General features: G+C 37.8%; 1 protein-coding gene across 5 annotated transcripts in view; it reads left to right on the top strand.

The window, feature by feature from the left end:
- Positions 1-15,437, top strand: part of Smad2 (SMAD family member 2) — a 68,889-nt gene that overhangs the window by 39,411 nt on the left and 14,041 nt on the right. For 4 of the 5 annotated variants that reach the window (XM_076912442.1, XM_076912443.1, XM_034517960.2 and 1 more), the window contains exons 3-6: positions 3,624-3,713; positions 4,697-4,890; positions 5,821-5,955; positions 9,390-9,464. In XM_076912442.1, coding sequence (XP_076768557.1) covers positions 3,624-3,713; positions 4,697-4,890; positions 5,821-5,955; positions 9,390-9,464 — 494 coding nt within the window. The remainder of the gene's footprint in view (positions 1-3,623; positions 3,714-4,696; positions 4,891-5,820; positions 5,956-9,389; positions 9,465-15,437) is intronic. The other variant, XM_034517961.2, reaches the window with a different exon arrangement.

Below are 15,437 nucleotides of genomic sequence, written 5' to 3'. Positions count from 1 at the left end.
AGTTGGAATGTTTTAAGGCTTGAAAATGTTCCGGCCATTTTCCCCAGCCAGTAATTTATTTCAGTTTTTTTTTCTATTTTTTTCTCTTTATTATACAACTGCACACATAACTACAGCTTCATTTTGTTGAGAGTTTTTTATTCTTCTTGGTTAGCTCATTTCTGCTAATGTATAAATTTACTGATATATTCTTTGGCCATTGGGCTCTTTATTTCAGAGTTTGTAATTTTCAGTTTTAGCATTTCTGTAGTTTACATTTGTTGAGATTCCTGATTTGTTCATTAATTTCAGGAACATACAATAATTACTTTAAAGCTCTCATCCAATTGTTTCTGTTACTTTTTAATTGTATGGCTTTTAGTTGTTTACTAGTTATGTGAAATAGCATTGCCCACCCTCTGAAGTGTGAGTTTTGTTTTAGCAGGAGTCAAGTAGTTCCCGGTCTAGGCTTGACTTCTGCTGTTGCAGAGGCTGCTCTGCTGCTCTCAGATCTTTGCACTTTCCAAGTGCTGGTTTCATCAACCCCCACAGCCGATCCACATATCAAGGATTTGGGCAGAGGTCATTGTTGTTTGACGATTTCTCCCCTGTGGCTCTTTTATTTACAGTTAAACTACAATTGTATGCATGTGTTCCACTTGTCCTGAATCCCTGAGGCTGGGGACTGCCCTCAAGTAAAAAGTGTTAGAATAGAGCTCTCATCCAGTGTGGCATTACTCATCTGCAAGTGGACACTTTCACATTGCATGCTTCTTTCTATTTATCTTTAAATACTTTAATAGTTGATTGGTCAGAGCTGTGATTTGAGGAAAACTGACCTAATTGAAGCTCCTGGACCTTACTGGAAGCAGTTTGCTTTGAATTAGTATGTTCTTGTGTCTGTGTGCTTGTGAACTCAGGCGGATTTGTGATGGTACTTCTCAATCTGGTAGGATCAGTCTCTCCTGTGGCTCTTATGTGTTATATACTTAGAGAATCTTGTCTAGATCATAAAATCTATGAATTAGGGGCACGTTTCTCTTCTTGTGCTTTGTGTTTAGTTTTGTTACAGTTGTTTCTTTAGTAATTACACATACTTACTAGTTGTTTAGTAGGTGCTGTTACAAAGTAGATCTGTTTTTAAAGTGTTCTGGCGGGAGGTGGTGATGCATAAACATAATCCAGCACTTGGGAGGCTGAAGCAGCATTTTGTGTTTCAAGCCAGCCTGAGCTACATATAAAACAAATAAGCAAACGTTTTAGTAGCTAGAATTAATATTTGTAAACAGTCTTTCCAGTTTGAGGACTGTAGCAAGTGAAAGCTGAGCTGCATGGTGACATGATGGTGGCCAGGGTAAGGTCTGCATCATTTCGTCTGGATCATTCCCTTTCCCACCATTGTTCTTTATTCCTGAGTTTATTTCAGGCCCAGGGGAGTACAGCTTACACGCTTTGTGCCCTAGATTCTGGTTCTCCTGTTCTCAGAGGAACCTGAGGGAATGTTTTTTCTAATACTATGACAGAGTAGCCTCCAATTACCTGTTGTTATTTTTCTTACATTGTTCTCAAAGAAAGAATCAGCCACAACTCAGTTCAGAGTCACAAGAGGAAGGTATAAATTACCCTCATTTCTTGGCCTGTTTTGCTTTTCATAGTATGGTGATATGTTATTAAAAAGTGAGACCGTCTTGGGGGCTGGAGAGATGGCAGTTAAGAGCTCTGACTGCTCTTCCAGAGGTCTTGAGTTCAATTCCCAGCAACCATGTGGTGGCTCCCAACCATCTATAAAGGGATCTGAGGCCTTCTTGTGTGTCTGAAGAGAGCCGCAGTGTAGTCACATAGAAAAAATAAGTAAATCAACCTTTCAACCAACCTCCCTTCCCTCCCTCCCTCCCTCCCTCCCTCCCTCCCTCCCTCCCTCCCTCCCTCCCTCTTTCTTCCTTCCTTCCTTACCTTTCTTTCTTCCTTCTTTTCTTTTCTTTTCTTTCTTTCTTTCTTTCTTTCTTTCTTTCTTTCTTTCTTTCTTTCTTTCCTCTTTTCTTTTCTTCTTTTCTTTTCTTTTCTTTTCTTTTCTTTTCTTTTCTTTTCTTTTCTTTTCTTTCTTAGTGAGACTGTGTAAAACATGGGGCAGCTCAGGAAAATGTCCAGTGTGCCCTTTTCACTTTCCTAGCCCTTTTCTTCCTCTCCCTCTGCCCCACTCTTCTTTCTTTCTCTCTCCTTTCCAGGAACTGCTCAATTCCAGTCACTGTGTACTCTAAAAATCAGGAGTGCCCTGCAGCTGACTAGCTGTTTAAGAGTCCTGAATCAGGCTAGACAGCTGCTCTCAATTTGTGGGTTACAACCCCTTTGAGGAAGTCCTCAAACTATCCTTTCATAGAGGTCACCTAAAACCACTAGAAAATACTGGTATTTACAGTACGATTCATAATAGTAGCAAACTTACAGTTATGAAGTAGTAGTGAAAATAATGTTGTGGTTGGGGTCAGCACAACATGAGGAAGGAACTTATCCGAGGGCTGCAGCATTGGGAAGGTGAGAGCCGCTGCAGTAGACAGTATTTAACCTGTACTTGCTTTCCTCTTGCTCTTTATTGATCCACCTCGCTTAAGAATGGTGAGCAAATGTGAAATTTAATCAGTTGTTTATTCTTAAAAGTTATTAGAAATGTTCTGTTTTTCCTCAAATTTTATTGACTTTGGTAATATGTGAGAAGTAAAATTGAGTCTCAAAATTTTATTTGACTGATTTAAAAAGTACAGTTTCATAGCCAAGAGACAAGGCAATCAGAAGGGCCATTCTGAAGGTTCGTTTTAAAGTCTTTACTTTACCCTCAGGCCAGTTATTACTTTGAAATGAGATTGTAGTTCAGGGGAAATAGAGTGAATTGCTTTTGATCTGACTATGTTCTAGAAAGAGATGTGAAAAAAAATTAAGATGTATTATATTAAAATAACTTTGTTATTTTGCCCTTTATAAATAGTGGCACGAAAGCAATTACAACTTTCAATAAATGGAATTTGAGTATTACAAACAGATAACCTGGAAATATTAACTGTGGATGTGTCTGGTTTGTTTAGTTACTTATTTTGAGACAGGATCTCATAGACCAGGCTGGCCTTGAATTTACTGGGTTAATTTAGGCAAGCAGTGAACTAATCCTCCTGTCTCCACCCTCTACATGCTGGGATTACAGGTGTGTGCTATCACACCCAGATGATAAGTGTTGCTTTTAGCTAGACTTTTTCTATATGAAAAGTACCAGTTGACAGTTGTTAATTGAAGTGATTTTTGTTTTTTAAACTGAATAATGAAATGAAGCCCCATTAATGAGGTTGATGTCATAGGATGAACTCTTGAATAGAAACTGGCAAGGACGTTTATAGGTATGATTTCATTAGGTAGCAAGCATTGGTGTTCACATATAAAAAACATAATCATAACTTATCTGGAGTCACATGTTCCATTTATTGGCTTCCTTCATATAGAAAATATAGTGGCCAGTACTGACCCGTTATGGGTGAAGCTATGTATATTTTCTGGGTGAAGGAAGTATTCTGTACATTCTCCATGCTTTGCATCATGGTATTTTGAATAACCATGCTTCCATGTTCACATCAACTTTTTGTTTTTCAATTTATGCACAGCACTTGCTCTGAAATTTGGGGACTGAGTACAGCAAATACGGTAGATCAGTGGGACACAACAGGCCTTTACAGCTTCTCTGAACAAACCAGGTGAATATTCTGCCCTCCATGGGACCCTAGAGACTGTGTGGGAGGGTGTGCTGTGGAAGATCTCGACTGGGTTGTTTAGTGTAACTTCTGCCTAGGATGTTAACGCACTGTGAGTAAGGCATAGCATGTAAAGTACCTGCGTGCCAGTATTAAAGTATGTTAATGTTTCAGCTGATGTTTTGATCAATGCAATTTTAGTTTTGAATCATTAAATTATTGTGTCCCATAAAGAATAAAACCTTCTTATAACTATATACTCATTGTAGTCCAATATTAGATAAATTTGTTACTGGCCTAATTTTTAAGTAGATACATAACTAGTTTTTTCTAAATTTCTTGTTATCATATCTAAAGCTCATCTTTACACTAGTATGTATTTGATGAACCTCTTACATCACAGTTAACAGTAGGCTAACTTGTATTTCTGTCATGTTTTTTTAAAATCACTTCATTCTCTCTTAAGCATATTGGTATTTGTCCATTCCATTTCATCACCATCTGCATTTCTGTGTGAGCCTCATAAATAAACCCCAGATATCAAGAGTCACACTTAAATGACAAGTTACATTAGTCTGAGTAAGTTCCTGTCACATCATTGTTGATATTTGCCATTCTCATACTACTTCCTTTTTTTGACAACCAGTTGCCTTCAGAATTAATGCCTTTGAAAGAGTTTAGCTTTTTATCAATGGACGTTGATGAAGTTCTCAAGTATAACCACGTAACACTGTGTGGATCACTTGCCATATAAGGCTACCCTTGCATTGCAATGCATGCGAGTTGTTATATGTACACCGATAGGGGACAGGCACAAGTGCCGCTGCTTGCTCAAGCCACACCAGGTTGTGTCCTCCTGGGTATCACTAAAACTGACTCATGGCTGTGTTCTCCTTCATATCCTCTTAGTGTTAACTTAGCCCTGTTGATGACACCTAGTCACTCCTTGTAAAAGTGCCCTCCTTTTTCCCCTTGCTTCCAAATAGGTCTCTTGATGGCCGTCTACAGGTTTCACATCGGAAAGGGTTGCCACATGTTATATATTGCCGGCTATGGCGCTGGCCGGACCTTCACAGTCATCATGAGCTCAAGGCAATCGAAAACTGTGAATATGCTTTTAGTCTGAAAAAAGATGAAGTATGTGTAAATCCTTACCACTACCAGAGAGTTGAGACACCAGGTAGGAAAACTGTAGATGGTTTTTGGTTTTGTTTTTCTGTTTTTAAACTAAAAGGTTGACTGAAGGCTAGTATTCCTTGTGTCTCAGGGAAGTTTTAATATAAAATTCTAATAAGCTACATTAAATTGAGCATATTATTTGGTAGGAGTTTTAAATGTTCTTTTAGTTTTTAAACTTTTATGAAAAAATTGTATCTTGGAAAAGGGAGAAGTATCTTGGGAGCATACTTGTTAGACAGCAGGTATATGTCTAGGAACTCCCTCAGATTTGCTGTTCTGAGAGCTATCCATGTTTCTGTAACACAACCTGCTTCCAACATTTTACTCTTTAAGTGCTTTCAGAAGCACTTGAATGACAGCATTTTTATACAAGTAATTTAGTGAACCTTGTAGTAGGACTATTGGTTTAGTGAACTAATAGACTTAAAACCAAAAAAAAAAAAAAATCATACTATTAGAAAAAAAAATTAAGTCCCACTTTTGTGAAGACATTTTCCCATTTTCCCTTACCAGTTCCTTTCAGACAGGGTTCCTCTGTGTAGCCTTGGCTGTCTAGAACTCTCTCTGTAGACCTGGTTGGGCTTGAACTCAGAAATCTGCCTGCCTCCCAGTGCTGGGATTAAAGGCTTGTGCTACCACCCCTCGGCTCCCTCACCATTTCTAATGGAATGTTATAAATTCTTATGGTAATATAGTATTGATAGGGTCACACCGTTCCCCAAAATAAATAAACATGAATTTGGAGAATTAAATGGTAAATTATGTAAATCAACTCCATGATCAGATTTATCAGTTCTTAAGTGTCATAATACTAGATAGGTGTGCCCAGACTGAAAAGTGAGCTTCTGCCTTCTCCCTTATGAGAGCTTTGAGGAAAGGCCCCTCCACTTACCCCCTTTGCCACTAACTCAGATCTCTTTAACTCTTACAGTCTTGCCTCCAGTCTTAGTGCCTCGGCACACAGAGATTCTAACAGAACTGCCGCCTTTGGATGACTACACCCACTCCATTCCAGAAAACACAAATTTCCCAGCAGGAATTGAGCCACAGAGTAATTACATCCCAGGTACTTTTGCCTTGAGAGTCTCTAGGTACATAGCAATCTTGTAACAAATGCCCAAGTGTTAGTAATGTGGTTTCATTTTCAGGGCGCTCTTGACTTTGGATAGAAAAGTCTGATTTGTGGGGTGGTTATTTTGCTTTCAGTACATTAAATGGCTTGTTTTTATTTTTATTACATAAAAATATTTTTATTATATTAAAATGTTTTATAAAATTAAACTGTATACTATTTTTATTATAAAGGTTTACCTTTTATTTTTGTGGTGGCTTTAAACAAAGTGCTATGAGAAGTAGAAAAAGGCCCTTGTAAAGTTATTATAGCTACTGAGATAGAGACAAGTGCAGAGTGTAGGCGTAATAGTATATGGTTTAAGAAAAGCATCTCTGGCCAGGCAGTAGAGGTGCAAGCCTGTAATCCTGTGTTGTGGGTGGGGGGTGCAGAGGTAGGTGGATCCAGATCTGAGTTCGAGGCCAGCCTACTCTAAAGACTGAGTTCCAGGACAGCCAGGGCTACACAGAGAAACCCTGTCTCGACAAAACAAAAGGAGAAGAAAAAAGAAAGACATCCCTGGAACAAATATAAACAGACACCTAAGTAATCAATTTTTCGTGGGTAATTTGGTAATGCTTAAGGTAATTGAATATTTAGCACATATAACATTTTAGTTTTATAGATAACATATTGAAAAAATAGAAGATGTTTAATTAATGTTTCTCCTGGGTCTTCTAATGAAAAATGGCCAAATTCAACTACATAGTTCTCAAATTTTGTAAAAATTTTGTTTGCAGAGTGTTTGGAATATGTGTGCACATGTGGAAGGAGTCGGAGAGTTTTGTGGGTTCAGTTATCCCCTCCCATCCTTGCACGAAGAAGGCAGGGGTTGAACTCAGGTGGCCATGCTGTGAGGGGACACTGCCCACTGCCCCAGCTCACGGCTCTCACCTTCTGCTCTAGTCTCTTGTTTTCTGTGGCCTAGTAATAGTTCACAATTCAGTACCAACTCTGTAGTTCTTACTATTTTTTAGGAAAAACAACTACTGTTCTGTTACTTACCATTTCGTTGCGTTCCCACTAGGAGAAACTAGTTTAGGAATTAATTGTACTCTGGATTTTTAGTGTCTCTAAGTCTCTGCCTGCCTCATCTCCTTTTATTTTAAATAGTAGGATTTTGTTATTTTGCTTTGTTTGTTTGTTTGTTTTGAGACAAGGGTTCTTCTGTGTAGCCCTGCTTGTCCTGGAACTTCATCTGTATATCTATAGACCAGGCTGGCCTCAGACTCGAAGATCTACCTGCCTTTACCTCTCAAGTCCTGGGATTAAAGGCATGCACTATTGCAACAGGCCAAGAGACTAGATTTAAGGGCATCTCTGTCCTATGCCTCCCCCTCTAGCCCCAGGTGATGGTGTATAGAACATTTTTGTGACATTTGCAAGGAAGAGGAGATGAGAGCATCCTAGTACGGTGGAGTGAGATGAAGGAAGAGGAGAATCATAAGATGAAATGTTTCCTTTTTTAGGAGAATTGGGCCTCTTTTATAAAGTGGAGGATTTAAGTCTTTCATGTGGCACCTGTTGTCACTCCATAATGCTAACAATTAAAGTGTGAGTACACTGAGACCACACTAGAGAATTTCAACAGCATTATTCAGAATGCTTAGTCTTCACATATTAGTAGGTTTGGACTTACTTTTTTTTTTTTAAACTATTTAGTGTTTTATAAAGTAGCAAATTAGAAATAAAATATTCCAATTGTTTTTCTGGACACTGTCAGCTGCCAGTTGACAGCAAAACCAAAGAATTTACTTTTGCTCCATTTCAAAATAAGTTTCTTCAAAAATTTTTATTTTTATTATTTAGAATTATACATATATTTATGTGTCCATGTGCGTGTGAGTGCAGGTGCCCACAGAGTTCAGAAGAGGGCATTGGATTCCCTGCAGCTGAGTTCCTTGATGTGGGTGCTAGGAACTGAATTCTGGTTCTTTGTAAGAATAATACCTGCTCTCTTAACTCTGATATTCCTCTAGCCCCTTGAAAGAACTGTTAAAACAGTTTTTTAAGTGCTAATAGTTTATTATCAATTCATAGGTAAATTATGGAGGATGATGAAGAGATAAAATAAGATAAAGTGTCTTAAAAAGTTGAGCTTTCTTCATCTTAGAACTTTGAAACACTGATGTTTAGACTGGCAGACCTCAGCTTTTTAAATTTTCTTAGTTTTAATCTTTAAAATAGTATGTGATGATGTGAATTATTTTTATTTTTTATTGTTTAGTTATATTAAAATAACTTTAAAAATTTTAGCATTAGTCATATTGCTACATTGACTTCTAATGAGAATTTAGGGGCAGACTGCTTGTTTGTTCATTTGTTTTTTTAAGACAGGTTCTTAGCTGGGCAGTGGTGGTGCACACCTTTAATTTCAGCACTTGGGAGGCAGAGGCAGGCAGATTTCTGAGTTTGAGGCCAGCCTGGTCTACAAAGTAAGTTCCAGGACAGCCAGAACTATACAGAGAAACCCTGTCTCAAAAAAACAAAAACAAAAAAACCAAAAAGACAGGTTCTTACTATATTGACCAGGCTACCCTTGCACTTACAGAGACCCTCCTGCCTCTGCTTTCCAAATGCTGGGGTTTAAGGTGCCCTTCTCCCTGTTGACTGATGTCAGAATTTTTTTTGTATGTCATGTGCCTGCATTATTTAGTTACTGTTAAAAATTGAAAATGGTACACTATTAAAAGTCTTTGGTACTTTTTTCCCGTAAAATCACAAATGATGAAATTGTATGTACGCTTTTATTATTATCTTTGAAATTTACTCAGCTATACAGATGCCTCTTGAGTATATACATTTTATTCAGAAAATGTTTGGAAATAATGTTAGAATCCTAATTTTTCAGTAATTACTTTATGTCTATTTTCTGCTTTAAGTATTTAGAATTGTTAAGCAGTTAGGAAGTTGAGCAGGGGAGGTGGGAGCTTTTTCAGGTAGAATCCAGGCTAGCTCAGTCCTGAGTCCTGTTACTATAACCTGGATACAATCAGTGTAGTCTGAAATCAGAGCTGTGTGTCCATCCATGCCTGATGTCCAGTAGGTTTTTTTGTTTTGTTTTTAATGAGAATACCAATGTCTTTGAATCATATGAGAGGCATCTATGAAGTTAGGTGTTTGGCTGTTGTCCCAGAATATATACACATGAATCAGGTGGTAAATAATGTCTAAAAAATTATGCCAAGAAAGCTGGATTATGTTATAAGCCGAGTTATCGATTCACTTGCAAGATGTGAATTAGAGCTTCAATTGCAAACTCAGTTTTGGTTTTTATGATGTTACATACTTTTTTTGGTTTTCCAAGTGATTCATTGCTTGTATTTGGTAGCTAGGAGAAAAAGCAGAAATCAAATCAACTATACTTGACTTGTTCTAAACTTTTCTAGAAACACCACCACCTGGCTATATTAGTGAAGATGGAGAAACAAGTGACCAACAGTTGAACCAAAGTATGGACACAGGTAAGTACGAACTTCTCAGTAATTAGCTATTGATTTGGTCTTCTGTGATCTCAGAGTACGCCACTAGATTTCACCAGCTGCACATCAAGAATATGTGAGGATAAAACTTGAGTGTGGGGGCTCAGTGGCTAAAGATGCTTGTAACTATGACAACCTGAGTTTGGTCCTCAGATCCCACAAAGCAGAAGGAGAGAATCAGCTCCTGTAAGTTGTCTCTTGACCACCACACATGCACTGTGGCAGGCACATGCCCACATAACAGCTACCCATCACAGTGTGAGGAAGAGCACTATTGCATCAAGAGTGATGTTTGTTGGCATCCTGAATTTAGAGAAGTTGAGAAATGTACCCAGATGCAAACCCCCCATCTTGGCACTGAACTATCAGTTGAGGCTGTGTTGTCATTATGAATGTGTATGACTTTGCCCAGTTGGTAGATGTTTCTCTTATTAGAGTTAAGTGAAAACCTGAAAGTTCTCAAGGCTTTTTTTTTTTTTTCAAGTATTCTATGCTGCTGTTTAAAGTTTTAATTAACCCATGAAAGACCACGATCACCCTAGTAACAGGTTTGTAAAAAGGAATTGAGAATAGGATAGGGGGACCTGCATTTCTGTGTGTCTTTAACTTAATAGTGAAGTCTGAATTATAGTAAACTATTTACATAAAATACCTTGTTCCTGATCTAATTTTGATAAGTTTCTGATAATTAGCTATTATATCCAGTGTTAGGAAAGTTCAGCATATTATAATAATAATATATACCTCAGAGCTTTATGCTATTTGTTAATAAATTCTATAACCCAAGGAAACCAAGTAAGGGTACCCATGTGAATGCTTTGATACCACCGTGTAGTGTGATTTATTCAACCTGTTCAACCTTAAGGATTAGTTAGTGTCTCAGTCACTGTTTTATTGCTCTGAAGAGAAATCACAACCAAGGCAACTCTTAAAAAAGAAAGCATTTAGTTGAGGTCTTGCTTACAGCCTTTGTAAGCCAGGTTTAGTCTTTTGTCATCGCAGTGGAGCGGGAGCATGGCAGCATGGCAGCATGCAGACAGGTGCTGGAGCAATAGCTCATCCGTAGGCAGAGACAGGGGAAATCTCCTATAAGGCTACTCAAGACTAAGCATTCAAATATTTGAGCCTGTGGGGGGACCCAGCTACTCAAACCATCACAGTATTCCAAACTGGCCTGAAACTCTGTATGAGGCCCAGACTGCCCTCTAACTCAGATCCACTTGCCATGAGTCTGAGCCACCACCTCTAGCCTATCTAAGTTATTGTTAACTGGGTTGCCATTAAAGGGGAGGGGAGGGCTTTACATCGGTTCTATTATTTGACTCCTTCCTATGTTAGATGCCTTTGCTGTGGCCAATATTAATGTCTGGCTGTAAGAGTTACAGACAGAAAGATGGTAATCTAATGATCATTGAAATAGCATGTTACATATGTTAATACACATGATACTTGGCTTTGCAGTTAAGTCCCTTTGACTTTCAGTATTGGTTAATGAACAGTATTTTTTGCACTGTCGTAGCCATTACCATGGTCTTGAAAGTGGGTAGTATATAAAGTTGTGAACATCACAAGTGAAATAATCTTCACACTTCTGTATTAAGTGCATGATTATAACAACAATTAGTGAGGTTGTGGAAATACTGGAGTGTTCATATATTGTCGATAAGAATGTAATTATAATCATTTTAGGTAAGTTTGTTGGTCTTTAGATATTAAATATAAGATTGCTGTATAGTCCCATCATTTGACTTCTAGATCTATACCCAAGAGAATTTAAACAGGTCCATGTAAAACTTATACAAGAATGTTTGTGTTATAAACATTATATGTATCATTTCCAAATGGAAACAACTCAGATGTCTACCACATTTTTAATGGCTGAACAACATGAGATATGTTCCTACACTACAGGTATGACCTGAAATCTGGGAGAGAGCATGGCTCTGCTGACACCTGTGAAAGGAAATAGTTTAAAGCCATTCAATTTGTGGTACTGCTGTATAAGTATTTGTTGGGTAATATAAAACCAATAAGGTTTTGAGAATGCATTACTAATATAACTTAAATTTAATAGTTTATGTATTATATAGGTAATGTATTCTACTTTTTAATTTCTTTTTTTTTTTTTTTTTTTTTTTTTTTTTTTAAAGCTTTGAGACTGGGCCATAGTCACAAAGGGCCATCCTCATCCACAGGATGACCTGAAACCCAGCAGACTAGTCGCAGACTCACGGTGCCTCCTGCATGAGCCTACCAAGTTGCTGCATTATAGGCTTGTGCTAGGATGCAGTACAGGCCACGCTGTACTTTTAAAGTTAAAGAACTAGAAAATAACCTATCATTTTTTTTTCCTATAAGCCAGTTCTGTACCAGAGCCCACTTGAGGGGCAGGAGATAAGCAGCTGCAGAGCTGTCCTCTGACCTCCCATGTGCACTAAGACACAAGTCGTGCACGCTAGTTTTTTTTTTTTAATAACATTTATTTATTTATAATTACAAAGTAAATACATGCATAATTCCCTGTCAAGGAGGATGTTAACTGAATATCTTTATGTTCTTTATCTGATTGAAAAAGTTCTGTTCACCAATTTATTAATTACGATGACAGAAAATTCTAATGTTTTATACTTGTTAGGCAAGCCCATTACCACTCTTCTGTACCCTCAGCACAACTCCTTATAACTGGCTCTTTCAGCCTCCACACTTAGCATGCAATACAGAGTCTGGTTCCTTGGTGTTTACTCAGGTGAACTTACATCCTCCACACAAAAATGTTAGCTTGGGAGCCTATAGCAGCTTGATTCATAATTTTAGAACATTTGAACACAGCTAAGATGTTGAAAAAGTGTATGTAGTCCATCCAGACAATGTCAGCAAAGACAGGATGTAGTAAACTTTAGGTATGTTCTAAATGATCTATAACGGTGATCTATAAAGGCCATGTACATACTGTACGACCCCAGCTGTCTCACATTCTGAAAAAGCAAACCTTCTAAAGATAGTAAAACTTGAAGGTTTATAGGGCAATGAGGCTGATCTATGTGAGAGGAAACATGGAGGAAGTATATTATATATTTGTCAAAACCTATAGAAAATAAACACAGTAGTAAGCCTTGTTAGAAACTTTGGACTCTTGATAACAAGACATGAAAGTATGTTCACTGGTTGTAGTGTGTCTACCCTTGGGGTAGGGAGTCATGGACAGAGAGCCAGGGATATGAGACTTCTCTGTACTTGATACTCAGTTATGCTGTGCCCCTAAAAATACTCTTTTAAAAAAAAAATGAAGCTTTTTTTGGTTTATATTTTGTAATGAAGTTTAATGAAGCTTTAAAGATATACTAAAGAAGATCCCAAAATTGGGGAAAGTGTTTACAAATGATTTCTAGAAACTTGTTTAGATTTTAAAATGTATAAGTCAAAGGTGAGAGAAAAGACAATAATTAATATTAAAAAGTGGGTAAAAATAAGAATGCACTACTTACAAACAAAAACAATTACAAAAGAGTTGTTCTTTTAAGGCTGTTAATTTGGCAAATGTCACCACACAGTGATACTGCAAAAAAAAAAAAAAAAAAAAAATACAAGCTTGTCAGTTCTTAGTAGAACCAAACATTTTGGTAGTGAGTTTTGACATGTACAAATACACACAATGCCCTCTTTTGGAGAAACTCCTCCTACAAACATACATGATTTCCTCGATGTTTTAGGTGAGGACAGGCACTTCCTGTCCTGTGAATGGAAAGCTGTGGTAGGCCAGACTCCTCAGCAGCAAGTATAATAGGGACAGTCTTTGATCAACTATCAGTTGTTTAAAACAGTGTTTTTAAAAAGGATTGTATTTGCTTGATTTAAAATTTAAAATAAGCCTTTCTTTTTTCACATCTAAAGATTAATAAACAGCAAGTTTACTGGTTACTTCTAATGAGTATTTCATAGATGTATAAATACTTAAAAGCAGCTAGCTCTTCCAGCTCCAGTTTGTTTATCTCTGCTGCAGGAAATACCGTGAATTTCAGTTCATCTTGCCAAGCATATTTTGACATTTCCCATTTGTACCTGTTGTGGTTTGCCAGTGGGTTTTTCAAAATGGAAAAACAAAACAACAACAAAACCTTAATTGTTTAATACACTTGTTTTATAAAAAATAGTGATTGCTAGTTCTCTCTCTGATCCACCTGTGTCTGTGGTGACTGCTGCTTTACCTGTGTCATGGACATTCTGTTGTCTGTGCTACTGTAGTGAATGGTGCACTTGAGTCTCTTGAGCTGCCACATACAGTTGCAGCTGGAGCTGACCTCGGAGAAGACGTTGCTCAAGGGCTCACTGTTTGTGATTGTCGTAAGAGTGTTTAACATTTATAGCAAATGTAGTTTAAATTTTGATTCTGTGGCTTTCCCTCTCATTTTGTGTATTTATGCCTTATATTCTCAGGATTAGATTGAGAAAATTTACACAAAATGGGAAAAAATGGAAATTTTTCTAGGAAAACAGAATTTTGTAAAGTTAATTTCAATAAAGAACTAAAGTTAACCTCACAGAGAATTCTCACAGATTTGTTTGCTGAAATTTCACAGAATCTACTAAACTCTTAAGAAATGTGCTATGAACATACACCTGAAATTGTTAGAGAGTAGAAAATGACATAAACCGTGTAAATTACCACAAGTCTGGTCTCAGACCCTCGTATCTGTCCTCCTTTGCTTACTAATTCTTACTAGTCTTACTTGAGATTGCTGGAGAAGTTCTGATTTACTGTGTCAGCTCAAAGCCAGGTGTCCTGCTGTGGGAAAACCCTTAGCATAATATAGACAAGTGTATCTCTTGTCAGAGCTGTTCTGTTTAACTGACATGAGCCCCAATAAACGCTGTGTTATCAAAATTAGAACCGAGTCACCAAACAGCTGACCACATGCTCTGTAACCCTGGCTGTGAAGAGACTTAATTACTTTAACTTTTACTATATTCTGAGCCACCTAAAGATGGCTAAATGATCAGGACAAGAGCGTCAGCAAAACAGCAGACGTTAGTCACAAAACTGAAGTAAAACATAATTACAAACTCAGAGAAGTGTGAATGGAAATGTCCTCTTAAGACAGGACCATTAGTGCCATAGTAGTCCATGCCTTGACTCCCAGCCAGCACTCAGAGACAGAGGTAGGTGGATCTCTTAAGTTCAAGGCCAGCGTGGTCTAGATAGTAACTTCTAGGACAGCCAGAGACCCTGCCTCAAAAAAGGTTACCCATGCTGGTCTCTACCTTGCTCTGTAGCTGAGGCTGAGTGTAAACTCCTGATCTTGTGATCTTGTGGATCCTCCCAGGATGTGGGCTTACAGGCATGCACCACCATCCCAGCTAAAACTGCACTTGTGCAGACCATGTTTTCATCTGTTGTCAGTCATACCTTGAGCATCCAAATTACACCTTGAGAGTGTTAATGGGAATGGGTACTGGTACCGCCTTTTGGATGATAATTTAGCCAGTATCTATTAAAACTAGAAAGGCACCAGCCCCTAAACCTGGTACTTCCTTGTAAAAACTGGCACTGATCAGTTGCAGCTTGGTTCTTAAACAATCACCTGTCATTAGGGACCTCGAATAGGCTGCAGCTTATACAGGTACATAGCAATAGAGAAACAGCTACACAGAAGTTTTCTACTGAGATAACTCATACAGATGCTTACAACTATTTCTGTTGGTCCTGAAAATGGAGTGACAAAAATAGAAATATATTGGCTGATGTATTTTGTAATACTTCTGGAAAGATACACAAATATCTGTCAGTAGTGAGCTCTGGATGGGGGACCTGGATGGTAAGGAGACAAGTCAGTCTATGCCATGAGAAAGAAACAAGTTATTCAATGCTTAACCCTTTGTAACTCATGGGTTGCAGCTCCCTGAGTTAAACTAAAATAACGTCTGTGTGTTTATTATTGGTGAAACAGAACCGTTTTA

This window comes from Arvicanthis niloticus, chromosome 14, assembly GCF_011762505.2.
Source record: "Arvicanthis niloticus isolate mArvNil1 chromosome 14, mArvNil1.pat.X, whole genome shotgun sequence".
Taxonomy (NCBI): Eukaryota; Metazoa; Chordata; class Mammalia; order Rodentia; family Muridae; genus Arvicanthis; species Arvicanthis niloticus.
Note: the sequence above shows the minus strand (reverse complement) of the source record. Positions and strands in the feature narration are given on the sequence as shown.